The sequence below is a fragment of the Macadamia integrifolia genome, chromosome 8 (assembly GCF_013358625.1).
Source record: "Macadamia integrifolia cultivar HAES 741 chromosome 8, SCU_Mint_v3, whole genome shotgun sequence".
Classification (NCBI taxonomy): Eukaryota; Viridiplantae; Streptophyta; class Magnoliopsida; order Proteales; family Proteaceae; genus Macadamia; species Macadamia integrifolia.
The window spans coordinates 19,054,819-19,071,469 of record NC_056564.1 but is presented as its reverse complement, the minus strand read 5'-3'; the positions used below and the strand labels follow the sequence as shown (position 1 = coordinate 19,071,469).

The window sequence follows — 16,651 nt, the reverse complement described above, 5'->3', positions numbered from 1 at the left end:
GTTAAACATTTGATAAAGCTCGTTCGACGTGTCTAATCATGCTTTTTTGATGTTGACTTAGCCATATGGTATAGAATGTCAAATGTTTCACACTATATTTGATTCTATTTTGAACCGGGTTGTACTTGACCCATCTGAGTGTTATTCTTAGAACTTTAGACGCCTCTCTGTCATAGGCTCCATATGTCCAAGTTATGTCCAAATTATCTGATTCAAAATTTTTTTCAGATAACATGCATACTATACTTGGTATGAAAATTAAGGACTATACCAGTTAGCATGTACTATCTCCAATGTGGGTCTCAATTCAATTGGAATAGAATCTTCTCTCGATTAAGAGTTAAGTGAAATCATTTTCTTATCAAACTTTATTATGACAAAATAGCGTATCATTCGAACTATGAGTGGACTTTAGTGTCAAATGGATATGTTTCACCTTGATATAACTTTCACGGGTATTTTGATAATTTTCTTAAATATATCATTGACGTATCAAGATGCATGGAAATTCCCTTAATCCACAAATATAACATCCCTCGATCCTAGAGAGATACTCATCATCGTCAAAGCATCCTTATATGGGGGAGTCCACTCAAAAAATGTTCTTTGTGGGGAGCACAGTCTCCAGCGGCACCCTCCACTGCTTGTCTCTCTCCTATGCCCATATAGGTCATTTCACATGGGGAAGGAGAGAGAGGCTGTGCTCCCCCACAAAAAATATTGTCCCCACTAATATATATGGGAAAAAGGATTATGTTTGGGAGTGCAATGGATCAGGCTAGGCCGAGCTTAGACCGAGATGTCAGCCCAAGCCCGTGGGCTTAATGGTTCAGGCCCTGATTTTTCATGGTGGATAGCATTGAGCTTGGGCCAAATTTGTGCCCCACGTCCCTTAGAAATTAGAATGTGTTGAGTGGATTGGTACAAACTCCAACAAACTTGGTCCAAGTTGTGTTTTTTTCTTGGATTATCTGCTTTGTTTGGATGTCAAGAAAATAAATAAAAAGAAAAAAACAATACAAAAAAAAAATTCATAATGACGCAGTCATAGATTTATATGTCTATTATTTTTCGATTATTCAAAAAGAAGGGAAGATAAATGAAATCAATTTTGCTAAAAAACAAAAATTATAATCACAATTGTTTTAACTTTTAACTACCTATATTGAACATGTTAATCATATTTTTTGAAAAAATAAAAATAAAAATGTATTTTACTTCTTATAACCAATGAATTTGATTGTAAAACCTCCATGTACGTTATGATTTGGAAATCGATGATAAAGACTAAACGTTTGCATAGGCAATCTTAATATGCAAACTATTGTTCCATGTGATAAAAAAAAAAAAAATTCATTGCCCATGGCCTAATCATCTCATGACACTCCCTAACATAAGTAAGACCTAATTTTTTTTTTTTTTAATGATATATTGACATGTAAGACCTAACCGGTCGGCCATTTGTTGGGGACATTTTGAGGATTAGAGGCGTGTGTAGCCCATTCAATATTGTTGTTGACTTTTCTGCTCATATCAGATTTCTGGTTTTTTACAAATAAGACCCAGTGATTATGTATAATTTTAAATATCATCCTCAAGTTAAAATTACTTGCACTTCCTTGCCAAACACCCATGCAGTCCTCGGTATATATATTTTGTTAAACATTGAAATATGTCAGTGGAGAGAATTCTTTATCAATAAATTGAGAAAATAATCTAAACCAACCAAATTTTACTTATTAAAGTTATTCTGAATTTCTATCTAATATGGACAATCTAAAAAATAAGTTTCTGCGATTTTCTAAACCCACCAACGAATTCTCACATGATTATATTATGGACAAAGGAATATTTCCTAGTGGTTTAACCTATAAACCCAGAAAGAATAATTCCTAGTGGTTTAACCTTTAAACCCAGACATAAGAGGAGGGGGGAAGGGGGAGGGACGAAATGATGCCCCCAATCTTGTGAAATACAAAAACTCACTCCTTATTGATGACCACATGTGCTCTCTCATTATTATTAACTATAAATCGGTCAATATTTAGTTATAAAAATTTACTCTACTTTTCATATAAACCAATTGAATTTTGAAAAGAAAAAAAAAATTACATCTAAAAAGCATTATTACTATATATGTTATGACATTTAAGTAGTTTATATAATTATGATGAATAATGATTTCTAAACTCTCTCTTTTAAGTTTAAAAATCTTCATTTCCCCTTCCTTTAATTTCCCTTGCAAACTAAATGGAGCTTAAGTTGAATATCAAGAATTATGCAAAGTAGGAAGAAGGATAATTTGAAAAGCTAGTGAGAAGTTTAAGCTTCATTCATTTTCGATTCATTCGTCTAGGAAAATTCATATTCTCCAAGGATATTCTTATTCATATGGAAAATCCATTTAAGCAAACCCATTATTTCTTTATAGTTTTAGAGTCGAACAAGACATTATAAGTTTGAAAAAGTGGATTCATTTTTATATATTTTTGGATAAAGGGACTCATTTACCAGTAAAAAAATTAATGGAAATTTTGATGAGGGTAGCTTTCGTCTATGGTTTGAATGATACAATTAAATTGAGGTACAAGCACTACGATATCACAAGTAGCCATGGTTTGAGGAATCGGAAGCGAAAATATGATGATTCTAATTCTATTTCTGATTCCAATTCCAACTAATTTAGAACAATTGATTCATATTCGAATTTTTGGGTTCAGGCTAATTCCCGTCGATTTTCGATCAATTTTGTCTGGTTCGAGCAGAAAAGAATTGAAATCCAGGGAAACTGATTCCATTGCGGTTCCACTCACTTGAACCATAGAAGTATCGAAAAACTGTATAATATATCCTTCAATCGATTTCATTTTTCCAAGCCCTCTTAAATACATATTAAGTTCACTGAATAATATCAGTATCAATAATACCACTATTGATCATTGGCTAAACCACCACTACCAATATGTTTCGGACAATTTTGCTAACATATTTTTATATTGATCCGGTATTAGTTAAGTATCATTGTTGATACCAACACAAATCAGCCGATACAATATTGATGCCTAAATTCGTAAAGGAAAAAAAATAAAAAATTGAGCTTCATCTTTATGAGAAAAAGAAACGAAAACCAAATCACACTAGGGGCCCGCTTGATACTGTTTCTAGAAATGTGTTTCTGTGTTTTTCTATTGCCAGAAATGACATTAAAACCGTTTGATAAAAGTGTTATGTTCCATTTGTTTCTTAAAACATAAATTGAAATTTATAACAATTTATGTTTCAAGAAACATGAATGATGAAACGAGTTTCACCTGTTTCGCCTGTTTCTTGAAAAAAAAAATGGGGCAAAAATTACAACTCATCCCCGATGAAACAAACCCCCTTCCCTCTCTTCCCTATTGAAGCTTCACCATAGTACCTGAAGGAGCTCTGCTAGATTCTCCTGCGAAGAAGGAACCCTTCGGCAGAATAGGGCCTCGTCACCCTCATGAACAGTACGGATCCTTCCCCTTCTTTATCCTCGTGAACTCTAGGGTTTACTCTCTACTTTTCATCCAGAAGGAGCTCTGCTAGATTCATCTGCAAAGAAGGAAACCTACGACGGAATAGGGCCTCCTCAGCCTCGTGAACAGTACGGATCCTTCCCCATCTTCATTCTCGTGAACCCTAGGGTTTACTCTCTACTTTTCATCCTCTTGAACCCATACGACAGATTTGTTCATTGTTGTAGAGATTCGTCCAGATTCGTCGATGAGTCACCTCCAGAGATAAATGGTGGGTTTTCCCCTCAAATCTGAAGAGTATACAAACTTGTGTTCTCTCTTTGAAGGTCCAGCTGCTCCTCCCACAATCGATCTCTCACATCTGCTCGGTAAGAACTAAGGTCCCCCCAATTTTTCTTTAAACCCTATAACAATTCATCCCTCATTAGCGAACGGCGACTTGTCTCCAACGTTTCTGAAGCTTCAATTTCATAGGAACTACACATTCTGCCGTTCGGTTGAAAGGGGGGAATCAAACATTGCCTTCCAGGTAACATTTGGGATTTTTCTCATGACAGTAGAGGATTTTGGACGGATATTCATGAAACTTTTTCCTAATTTTCACATCCACCATGCTACGGGTTTGTTCTGTAGATGAATTTCGCAGAAAGGGGGTTCCATTTTTTCGGTTCTTTTGAAAATTTCAAAGATATCATTCCTATTTCAAAGATATCCATATCCATTTCAAAGATATCATTCCTATTTCCTGTTGTTTGTATAGTAGATTAAGAAATATTCTCATTTGTTGTTGATGTTGTTCATTTGAATGGATTGTCTTTCTACCTACAATATGGCTCATTTTACTGCAAGTATCTACATTTCCTTAATAGTAAGATCATCTTCCAGCTTTATATGTAATAAAGTCGAAGTGGAGAAATTGGGTGATAGTATAAGGGATGACTTTTTTTTTTAGAGAAGTAATGAGAAGGGAAGAAAGTCCAGGCAGGGACAAAAGGGAGCTTTGGTGCCCTTTTGTTGTTCTTCTTCTTTAACCTCTGTGGGTTTGGAAGTGGAGGGCAAGGATAGGAAATTATTGGTCAGTAAGGAGCAGTTTGCCTATTTGGTTAGTGAGTTTGGGTGGAAGGCTACTTCATTGCAATGTTCCAGTTAGAGGACAACAATGGTTTGTTATTTGAATTCTTCAAGGTCACACTTATCCTTGTGCTTTCACACTCTCCCCTTATGTGTATCTTATTTGGGTCGATTTCTCTCCATAATACAGCCTGATATAAGTAGGTATATTTCTCACATGAAATTTTTCCAACCTTGAATATGCTAGATGCAGAAAAAGTATCTAAAAAAGTGAATGTGTGCAGTATATGTTTACATTTAATAATATATTTATGCTGTAATTTCATATGCAAGCCATATTTTTGAATTCCTGAATGTAACTTCTTCATATTGGTCAGTGTTTGTCCTTAAATTTCAGAATTCCCCGATCGTGGTCATAGCATAAGTTTTCAATTGCATCCCTCTTTGTCACATTGGCATCCCATCCCTAGTAGCTTAAATCTGTGCCCTCCATAAAAAACAGTAAGTGCAAATTAAACCACCTATTGAGTGTCATCTTTAAGAAATATGTTTTTTTGTTTCAAATTCTGAACTATCTATTGATTACAGGATTCCTCATCTTTCTCATGTCCCCTGTATTAGATAAGCACCATTTATGAATTTAGAAGAAGAAAGGGCCTTCTTTTTTTTCCTCTTTTGCTCAATATTTTTACCAAGAACCCCAACCACCAAAAGTACTACTATGATTCGGAATGAAGCAGAGCTAAGATCATTCATCAATCACATGGTTGAGAATGTCCAAAAAGGTTTGAAGACAAACTCCATATTCACAAAGGTTGGCTGGGACAACATTACAAAAGGGCTTGAAGCCGAATTCAAACGGCCCTTTGCTAACGAGCAACTCTGTAACAAGATGAATAAGTTACGTAAGGAGTACAATAACTTAAAGTCTTTGTTAGAAACAACTGATTCTAGATGGGATGCGAATGATTAGACTGCCACAGCTGAGGATTCAGTGTGGGAATCTGCTATTCAGGTATGACATATTCTTTGGTTAATATAATGTTTTTTTTTTTTTTACTTTTTGGACAAAATGTGATGATTAATTGAAAAAATTTTGAATTTCAGGGAAACAAAGATTATGCAAAGTATTGAAGAAATGGTCTCCCCTAGTGGCCAGAGTTGTTAGAGATCTTCTCTAACTATAGTGCCCATGGGGATAGAGGTCTGTCACAGGCAACTGCTGTAACTCCTACATCCACTGACCCTAAAATTGATGATGATTTACAGGACACTAATAATGATGATAGTGATGCTAGTACTGGGACACCCAAGGGGTTAGCTCCTCTGAAGCGGCGACTTTATAGGATTCCTATGGATCGTAGGAGGAAGAGCCAGACATGGACCCTCACGAACTCCGCTGAGGACTTTAGAACCTTTGTTCGATGGAGGATGGAAAATGGATCCACCTCTGCCACCTCAATGGTTGTCCGACCTTTTGACCCTATTGTTGATGGACCATATAGCATGATGAGTTGTCAGAAGCTACTGGACAGTTTAGAGGATATCCCGACGTATTTGTATGTGTTGGCACAACGTAAGATACACAGTGACCCTCGATGGTGCATGTCTTTTGTTGAAGTGAGACCTGACAGGAGGTTATGGATGTTATATGGTCTGAAGGAGTGAAAGTAACAGTTTCTTAAATAATTGGTTTTAAGGGAGACTGAATGAATTGTTAGTTTGTTTGAATTTTATATGCCTCGTACTGACTGACACACTTATTATGTTTCACCTACTATGAATGATGTTGATGTTTAACTTATGCAGCTTTGTTATAATTTGATTGCATGTGCTTCAGACTTACAGTAGTGTACATGACTGTTTTGGATTGTCAAATATTATGCTTTTTAGCATAATGTGTATTTATTTGTAGCTTTGGGATATATGATCGTATTAATTTCACTATATTAATAGGAAAGTAAGTAGTTGTCAATTATTACGATTTATGGATGGATTGTTGCTTGTTAGTAGGTTTGAAAAAAATTTAAGATATGGATATTACATATGGACAATTAAGCTAATGCTTATGGATCCTTTTAGGCAGGTTTAGGGAAGTGTTATTTTTTCTTCATTTAAACAATCAATGCTATTGGATGGTACATTTATGGACTCAATTTCTTTATATATTGAATGTGTCTATTAATACAAGGATGTCAAATCAATTTGCAATCGACATCACAGGGTTATTGTCTGACGATGATGACATGGTTATAGTACACTAATTCCAAAACATGCTCAGTATGTATAGGATGAGAGAACCTCTAAATGATAGTAGTTACACAAGACCTGTTAGGGTAACTGAAGTTCTTGCAGGTCATGCTGACGTTTGTTACAAAGAGTTTAGACTTGAGAGACATTATTGTTTTTTATTTTTTGAAAGTACTATTTGACCTATATTATATGAATACATTTCGTAATTAAGTTGATAAGTAATTGCAGGCCCATGATCGAGGTTCCAATTTTTTCCGATGGATATATGGAGACAGCAATTCGACAAGTGCACAGTTTTTCGATTGTGGAACAAGCAATTCAATGGTTGGAGCTCAGTCTTCTCCATCAGCACATTCCTCTGATTTTGTGAAATGTTATTTGGAAAGAGCAATTCAGGTAAAAAGGAGAAGTCTAGAGTACTGAAAAACGAAATGGATGTGTCTTAGGAAAAGAGAAGGATATATACCGATATCCTGGAGGCCATTAATAACATGGACATAAATAAAGGTGGTAGTTGGAGGGTAATGACCAACTATTGGGAACTTATAAGATATTTGGCATACCCGGAATATTTACATTTTAATCTACTATTATTGGTTGACATTTTTCGTTTCGTAAAATTATGATGTAAGTTTGAAATAAGGAAATTGGTAGTTGGGTGGTTTGTCTGGGTAAAATGAAGGGTAATGAGTTTCTATGGAAAGTAACAAAAGTGGAATTACTTTTATTAAAATAAACATCATATTCTATTAGCAACGTTCCTAGAAACAATATTTGTCAAACACCTTCTTACCTGTTTCTGTTTCCAGAAACAAGAATTATGAAACACCTTTCTTACCCGTTTCTGTCTCCAGAAATAGTAATTTATGTTTCTGCCGTTTCTTGAAACAGAAACGGCAGAAACGTTATCAAACAGGCCTCTAGGGCTTTGATATATTTGAGGTAATAAAGAATGCTACCTGGTGGCATGGTCTTTACGTTAGCAAGGGCCTATGAAAACATATGTCAAGACATCCAATAAGGAGCAAAATGATCAATTCACCATCTTATGCCTGGCACAAAAGCACACGACTGGATAGTGATATTTTCTCCTATTTTGATGGAAGACAAAGCATACACAGTAATTTTGCCATTTATTTGGAGACATCTTAGTCAACTTGAACTTTTTCCAATTAGCATCGGATTAGTTTATATCATCATCTGAGGCCCACAATTAAAAACCCCCACGTCTCCATATTTTCTTCAGTATTCATTTTAATAAGATAATATAATAAAAAAATGTCAACCTCATCATGTCGGTCACAAAAGGGGTTCCCTACCGTTAGATTTACCAACGACAGATGAATTGAAGCCACCGACACATCTATCCTCATAGATCCGAATCCAACGGCTGTTTCTCTCGAACAGATACTAAAAGTCGATGTGTATAGTTCTATAGCAGTTTTGACGGCCTCATCTGAGACTTCAGATAGCGCCATAGCGGTGCTTAGACGACAGAAGACATTTTAAGAAAAATTCAAGGCTAAAAGAGTAAATAAGACATCCACATTTTAATAAGATGGAAGCCTCTCAGACCCTCATGGTCTCACGAGTCACGACGGTCCCTCACCAGTCACCACCAACAGTACGAAAGCATCTAAAGCATCTAGCACTTCCCAGCAGAGTTTCCCGAAAAAACAAATAAAGGGGTCAGTGGTGGTCACAGGGCAGCTCAGCTCACACGAACACACGGGCCAACGAACTGTTCTCCACGCACTCACGCTCGCTCGCTCTTTATAACTTTTTCTGATGAATCTCCCTCTTTATGTCTCGTCTAATTTAGTCGCCTGTAAAACTCCACCATCAGACCCCAATAAAGAGGGTGAGAGAGGTCGGAGATGGATCCAGGGAGTGGGAGAGATATTGGGGCTTCGAACTTGGGAGTAGAGTAAAATTTTTTCCACTAAAAAATTATCCGGCGATCTGACACGTTTCGCATGTCTCCAATGGCAACGTAGAATTTCGGAACACGTGGTTCCAAAGGTTCGTTGTCTCGATTCATGGACAGTTTATATTCAACTTCTAACTTCACTCGCGCAGAGAGCGTGAGCCGTGAGCGAGAGCGAGAGCTAGATTGGAAGCGATGGAGAGAGCTCACCGAGTGAGAGAGAGAAAGAGAGAGAGCTTTGCAGTGTGTTGATCATCGGAGAAAGCCGTCGCCTCTCGTTTGTTTATCGCCGGAAAACTTCAGATTCCTACTGAATGGCTATTGTGAAGTCGCCGGAGTCGCTACCGCCTGGCTGGATTGAGGAGTCTAAGGAGCGACCGAACGGCAAGATGGATTCGGTAATTAAACTTTTGAGCTTCGTTTATCTTGCATTTTTAACTTTGCTTTCATCATTTTTAGGGTTTTAGCTTTGGGAATGTACGATCTTTATGTATTTTGCTTACTTATGTTTGTTTACCCTATCAGTTTTTGGTTAACGAATTAGTGTTGGAACTAGTATGGAAGGCATTGATACCTATTGAACATGAATTTGATTATTATTGTTAGATTAGGTTTGGTGTTTGATTGGATATGCAAGTGCCTTTTTCTTGCTTCATTTGCGCTTGCCTAATTCGTCCTTCATACTCGCTGCGTGTTAGAGGCACTGTATTTTCGGCATTTTCAGTGCATGCGAACTTGTGATGCCTGGATTATGGAGAGATGGGGTCTAAATGCAATTTTGTGATGAATTTGAAGTACCGTTCCTGAAGCGACAGGAGAAATGAGGTCTGTATGTCGGCTAGTGTGTTATTAGTGGAAACAATAGGAAGTTTGGGTTATTGGGTTTTCCTTCATTTGCGTAAACCACTGAATCCTTGGATCTCCCGTCTTTGTAAGAGTTTTAAGAAAGGGAGAGAGTGATATGACCAAAGTGCCCTTCTAAAGTATGATATAATCCTTGATTGACTGTATAAGGACTATCGAGGGGTGCGGGTGTCAATTGGTTGGTTCGAGTGGGTCAATAAACATTGAACAGTGATTCAATCTCGGTCGAGCTGAATTGGTTTTGGGGTGAGAATGGGTGAATCCGAACCAAACCAATAAGGGAAGGTTTGGTTTTGGGGTGAGAATGGGCTAATCCAAACCAAACCAATAAGGTGTGGTTTAGTTTCGGTTTGGTTTGGGTTCGGTTTTCTCTTATTAGGTTGCTATCAATTTGACATCGGGTTCATATATATATATATATATATATACATACACATAATTATGTAGAAAAAACATGTTTTTTATGGTTTGACATAATAAAAACTCCTAAACATGCTTAAAAGTTCAAGTAAAAATCAGCTTATCCTGTCATAATAATTTATTACCACCAAATGCCTAATCCTATTACATAAACTTAATGCAGATAACTCAGTTAAACGGTAAGTTGCATTTAATATCAATCCTTCTTTTCTGGGATTCAATGAATCTGACACCTTGTATCTTTACATATTTTGATATCTGCACCTTTGTCCGTGTAGAAAACACAGGCTGCTACTGGATTGCATGCTTATATTTGGGAAATACTTCATACATCAGTCGATATGGTTGGAACCTAGAAATGCTACCATTCTGTGAGTCCTTTGTGGGTATTAGTTTCAGTATGACGTGGCTTTCTTTCATGAGTATAAGTTTCAGGATGAGGTGGCTTTCTTCTCAATGCCATCAGTAGAAGAAGCATAGTAGATAGTGGTTAGATTAGATGTACATAGGTCATATGATAGATGTTGGATGCCCATCCCTGCATTGAGGTTTTGGAATTGCGTCAAAATATTTAATGTGGCTGTTCTTTTTTCACCCCTTCCTTGTTCTGTATGATACTAATGGTTTTCATTTCACACTCATTTCTTTATTTAGATTAACAATTATTTTCGAGCAAACATTCTTGAGATATTTCTGTTTCTACCGAACTGAAACGAAATGACTTGTCGAAATTGCAGTTTCGAAATGGACCAAAATATTTTGGTTCAAATAAAATGGGGTAAAATCTGAAATTTCAAACCTTGGAAACAATCCTCTAGTTTTTCTATTAGACTAGTCAAAGCCATTCTATTCACGACAGTTTCTTCATGTGTTAAGGGCCTTAAGGCAATTTGGCTGAACTTATCTAGAAGCAAGTTCTGGTAGTTTGTATGTGTGAAGGAACCCACATACTTGAATTTCATTTTAGACATCTATTAACTTTGCAATGACTCTTTTCCTCTTCTTCCCACCCCCTCAAAGCTAAATTTCCATATTTTCAGCTTAGTTCTTGTTTTTCAAGGAGTTTCAAATGATAGCTATTTTTGTATAATTTATGAATTCTATTTTTGAGATACATCACCTGAATAATGCGTATCATGTCTGAGTACCTTAATCACTCTTTGTTTTGACAATATGCTTTCTTCTGTGTGGGATTGAACACTAAACTAAAACAGTATATGGTAGGTGGAAGAAAAATAATTAACAATAATAAGGAGAAAATACTATCAAATTTGGCATCTTGTGAAAGTTTTGAGATATGCCATTAGTTTGATGGAAAAGTTTGTAGGATTAATCCATTTGTGCCTTTTTTTGTATTATATTAACCTGAAGACTGGTGAGAAGTGTCGTTCCAAGATCGAAGTTGCTCGCCATACTAAATCTGGAAATCTCTGCAATCACATGCCTCGAAAAATTAAAAGATGTAAAAGTGACAATGAGAAGCAAGTGAGTTTGAAATGATTTCATTTTATTGTGCCTTAGTTTTGGTTTTCTCTGTACATCCCAATTAGTTTTGGTTTTCTCTGTACGTCCCAATTAATTATTTATTACTCAATAGGTTGTGCAAATGGAAGATGTACCCAATTGGTTACCCACTGACTGGCGTGTGGTGATCCAAACCAGAAAGAGTGGTAATAGAGTTGGACAAAACTACAAGGTAGACACTTCTATGTGTATTATCATTATTCTTTTGGTGTCCATCCCCCTAATGTACTCAATGGCTCATTTTGTTTTGGGACCAGAATTGACTGAATTATTGGGCATGGATGCATGATCTAGCCACAGAGTTGAAACATTCACTGTGACTTTGTTTTGTGCTTCTATTGTGTTGGTCCTTTTGATTACTTGAAAGATACGCCATGCACAGTTGCTCACATTCATTATTTGTCACATGTATGTGAGATTTCATAACTTTCATTGTTAATTTGACTATAATGTATAATTGTTTCAAGTTAACTGTTAGAAAATCTTTTATGGTTTGCCAACTCTGCGGAGTCCCAGTTGTTATTGTTATCATAGTTTTTAAGGCGGTAAGGCAACGGAGGCGTTTGAGGGTCTTTTAGAGTGCCTTAGCGATAAGGCGGGCATAAAGCGTCGCCTTAGCGATAAGGCGGGCATAAAGCGTCGCCTTATCGACTAAAGTGTTCCTGTGTAATTTTTTTATAAAACCAATCTATTTGGCTCAAATCCTAGTTGAATCCTATTACTCATATGCTAAATAAATATTAAATGTTCATATTCATACCAATATAAGATATTCATCAAGAAAACAAATCAATAAAGTGAATAAACTAAGTTCATCTTCATCAGTCATCAATCATTAATCATCATAACATATTAACATATAATATAAATACGTAATTATGAAACAAAATTATAAATATAAAGAAAAGAAGACATAAAAAATACAAGTATTTATTATTCTTACCTCTATGATGCCAAAATGAATGCCTAAGTCCTAAGGTCATCCACTATATTTCTACTCCCGTCAAAGAAGAATAAAGCTCACCGCTGCCGGAGCAAAATGGTGGCCTGGATCAATGGTTCTTCCTTGTTCCTTGATTCCTTCTCAAAGCCCTTTCTTAAAACCCTTGACAAAATCCAAACCCTGTTTGTGAATCGTGTTTTTGTTTTGTTTGTTTTGGTTATTTTTGGTGGAGTAAAGCTGATCCCATACATCTCAAGTGTTAACAAAACCATACACCTACCAATAAAAAATCTATATTTGGAATCTTCATCAAGTAATTTTAAAATGTGTTTAAAAAAAAAAAAACCCATAAGGCGCCACTTCACATAAGGCGGAGCACTGCCTTACTATCTCTAGACCGCATCAGCACCAAGGCGCTGCTAAGGCGTCGCCTTACCAGCGCCTTAAAAACTATGCGCACTACTACTTCCATGTGGGTGGAGTAAAGATCATGCATACACCGGTTAACCAAGCTAACAACATAAGAAATGTTAGGGCAAGTATGAGAAAGATAAATCAACCGCCTGACCAACTTCTGATATCATCCCTTATCCATGGTATTACCTTCCTTGCTAACCAAGTGAGCGTTAGCATCATTAGGATTATCTACCGGCTTGCATCCAAGCATACCAGTCTCAAAAAGAAGGTTGAGCACATATTTCCGCTGAGACAGGTAGATGCCATTGGAGGACCTGGGAACTTCAATGCCAAGAAAATAATTAAATTTTCCAAGATCCTTAATCTCGAATTCCTTACTAAGATATTGCTTGAGGCAAGAAATTTCTTCAATGCCACTACTTGTGACAACAATACCATCAACGTAAACAATCAACAGAGCAAGTTTTCCACCTGATCGTTTGATGAACAATATGTGGTTAACATTGCTTTAAGAATAGCCTGCGGTAACCATGGGTTTATGAAAATGCCCAAACTAAGCACGTGGCAACTGCTTCAACCCATATAATGCACGCTTCAGCTTGCACACTCTACATTGAGTTTTAAAGGATGCAAACCCAAGAGGAATGTCCATATACACTTCCTCCTCAAGTTCCCCATGAAGGAAAGCGGTCTTTTCCCATCTAATTGTTGAAGATCCTAACGTAAATTAACAACACAGGACAAAATAACACGGATAGTGTTCATGTTGGCCATTGGAGCAAATATCTCCAAGTAGTCAATCCTATAACTTTGAGTGAAGCCTTTGGAAGCAAGCCTGGCTTTATAACGATCCACTGTAGCATTAAATCTTTGTTTAACTGTGAAGACCCACTTACAACCAACCATCTTCTTTTGTGAGGGAAGACAAATGAGATCCCATGTGTCCTCTCTGTCCTCTACATGTTGAAATTGAATTGATGAATAACATGTCCAATAAGACATATGCCAACTTTTATTTATCATATAGAATGGATACAAGACAAAAATACCCCCATAGACGATTCGACCCATGTACCCATATTACAACAAGTTTTAAGCCCTTACTTGTTTGCGTTTATCATGGATGGTATTTAATTAGGAACATTCAAGACGAGGTCCCGAGGAAAAGCAGGGATTAACACTAAGTTGGAGTATGAAGATCAACCTTAGAAACAAGAGGTTCTAAGATAAGTAGATTAAAGACGGAGTATACAATGTGTAACTTTAGTCAAACTATGATGGATAACAATATGGTGAAGATTGAAGAGAGAGAGAGAGAGAGAGATAAGACAAAGTGACTATTTTAGATATTTGGGGTCAACCATAAATGAAGAAGGCGACATAGAGGATTATGTTTTATAGAGAATTAAGGTGGAATGGATGAAGTGGAGAGGTGCGTACGGAGTGTTGTGTGACCGACGTATTCCTTTAAAGCTTAAAAAGGAAAATTGTATAGACTGTAGTATGACCAATTATGATGTATGGGGCAGAATGTTACACAATTAAGAAGTGTCATATAGATAAGCTTTGAGTAGCAGAGATGATGTTAAGATGAATGTGTGGCAAAACTACAAAGGATAAAGTAAGGAATGAACATATTAGAGAGGATTGGGGAGTTGCTTCGATCCATGATAAGATCTAAGAAAGTCATTTGAGGTATCATGGCCATGTTCAACGGAGGCCTGGGATGCACCAGTAAGGAGGAGTGATCTGATTCAGATAGACTCAAAACATGACTGTAGTTATAACAAAGAAATAGCAAAGAAATAGACTCAAAACATGACTGCAGTTATAGACTCCCAATCCATCCTAACTAAAACACTCAATAGCAAGTAAATAAATAAATAAATAAAGACATCAAATTAACTAATCCCATATGCCTAACCTAAACCCATATTGAAGGCCATTACAAAGAAAACACATGGGATCAAAGGCCTAAGACATATATAACCCAACCCAAGCCTTATTCCTTATAAAACAAATCCATTTAGGTGATGAACCTGCATCAACTCTCCCGAGCTTGAAAAAATCCGTCCTTAAAAAATGATGAGGGGGAACAACATATGAGTTGCAACCTTGATCATTCCCAAACAAAATTCTGGTTTCTTGTGGATGTTAGGAATGTAGTCTTCAAAAAACCAAGGTGACATAATGAACTTTATGTGCTAGACCTTTGAATGTAGTAATAGAGTCCTCAACGTTGGTAACCTTCTCATCGAAGACTTGAGGCACAAGCTCTACTTCTTCTAGAACATCTTGAATGTTGATGATTTCTTGTGAAGAGTTCTCAACCACCACCTCATCTTCCACTGTTTCAGCTTTGTCTGCTTCAGTCTCTTCAACGTAGACCTCTTCAGTAAATTCTTCTACCCATTAACCCTCCGTCCTTGAAACATCAAAAACTGCCTCTTCTTTATCATCACTATTCACCGTGATCACTTCAGTTTTATCTGCAACTTCTAGCTCCTTTTATTTGATTGCTTCCTTTGATGGTGAAGAATAGAGCTCAACTTGTGCTTTAACAGTGTTGGTGTCAGACATCCAACAATCTCCAACCTGCAAGTTGATTTTCATTGACGGATACTTCAAGCTTTCATCAGCTTCGAAGGCCCTTTGGTGGTAATCTTGTTGAAGGGAATTTAATTGATCTTGTTCTCGTGCTCGGAAAGTCCGTCAAGTATTTGTCTTTCAGATCTTCTTTCATCACCCTTATTTAGTGGGTACTCTGCCATAGTCTTCAAGGTCCCTCTCATAGGTCCTCCACCACTCACGTATTGAGCCCACTAACTTAGTTTAAGCCAATCTCGTCTTTCTTGCTTTAGAGATTTCGAACCACTCAAACTAATTATCTAGACTAGCCAACCAGCCATAAACTACCTGTGACTCATGTTGGCCACTGTACTCCGTGAGCTCATGTTTGACCTTAGTCACCAGTGTGTTGGTTAAGTGTAGGCTAATCAACATTAAAATTTCTCCATATATGCTATTCAAAAGTTGGTTGCACCGTAGGAACTCTTTGTGAACCTCTACCTATGAACCTTCACTTATAAACATGAGTTGTAGAATGTGCCTGATATTTGTCTTCTCTATCAAATGGTATGTTACTATGTTGTATTGGTATAGGAGTGGTATTCCAAGCTTCTATGGCCAACAACCTCCCCTCAATACTCTTCTGACCGTCATTCAACTATGTTTGTAACTGTTGTAACATTTCCATTACTTACCCATCAAATCAGGTGGATTCAGAAGCCCTGATGAAATATCCATTGCTATGCTCTTATACCACTTAATGTAGTTGTGTTTGAAAAGACTCAAAACAGTAACCAGTAGACAAGGTCTTAACTCAAAGGATAATTCAAGTGTGGATAATGAAGAACTGACATGACAAAGAAAACATACTCAAAACAATACTGGACCTATAGATTCCTAATCCAGCCTAACTAAAACACTCAATAGCAAGTCAAATAAAGAAATAAGGAATTAACTTAACTAATCCCGTATGACTAGCCTAAATCCATATTAAAGGCCCATTAAAGTGGTCCATTACAAAGAAAACACGAAGGATCAAAGGCTCAAAACATATATAACCCAACCCAAGGCTTAGTCTTAATAAAAACAAGCTCATTTCAATAATGAATCTGCATCAACTACTAAAAGGGGTGAAGGGCGCAAAAAATAAAAAAGGCCTTT

The 16,651-nt window shown here is 36.7% G+C and overlaps 1 protein-coding gene and 1 long non-coding RNA gene across 7 annotated transcripts in view; both read left to right on the top strand.

The window, feature by feature from the left end:
- Positions 1 to 5,271: 5,271 nt before the first annotated feature.
- On the top strand, positions 5,272 to 6,394 carry LOC122085540. Its single transcript, XR_006142148.1, has 2 exons — positions 5,272 to 5,589; positions 5,682 to 6,394. It is a non-coding gene; the product is annotated as an uncharacterized LOC122085540 (long non-coding RNA).
- Positions 6,395 to 8,504: 2,110 nt separating this feature from the next.
- LOC122087035 (methyl-CpG-binding domain-containing protein 13-like) overlaps positions 8,505 to 16,651 on the top strand; it is an 18,035-nt gene continuing 9,888 nt past the window's right edge. Inside the window, exons 1-3 of one of the 6 annotated variants that reach the window (XM_042656004.1) lie at positions 8,505 to 9,152; positions 11,410 to 11,523; positions 11,636 to 11,734. In XM_042656004.1, coding sequence (XP_042511938.1) covers positions 9,069 to 9,152; positions 11,410 to 11,523; positions 11,636 to 11,734 — 297 coding nt within the window. In that variant the 5' untranslated portion in view covers positions 8,505 to 9,068. The remainder of the gene's footprint in view (positions 9,153 to 11,409; positions 11,524 to 11,635; positions 11,735 to 16,651) is intronic. The other 5 variants (XM_042656006.1, XM_042656005.1, XM_042656008.1 and 2 more) reach the window with 5 other exon arrangements.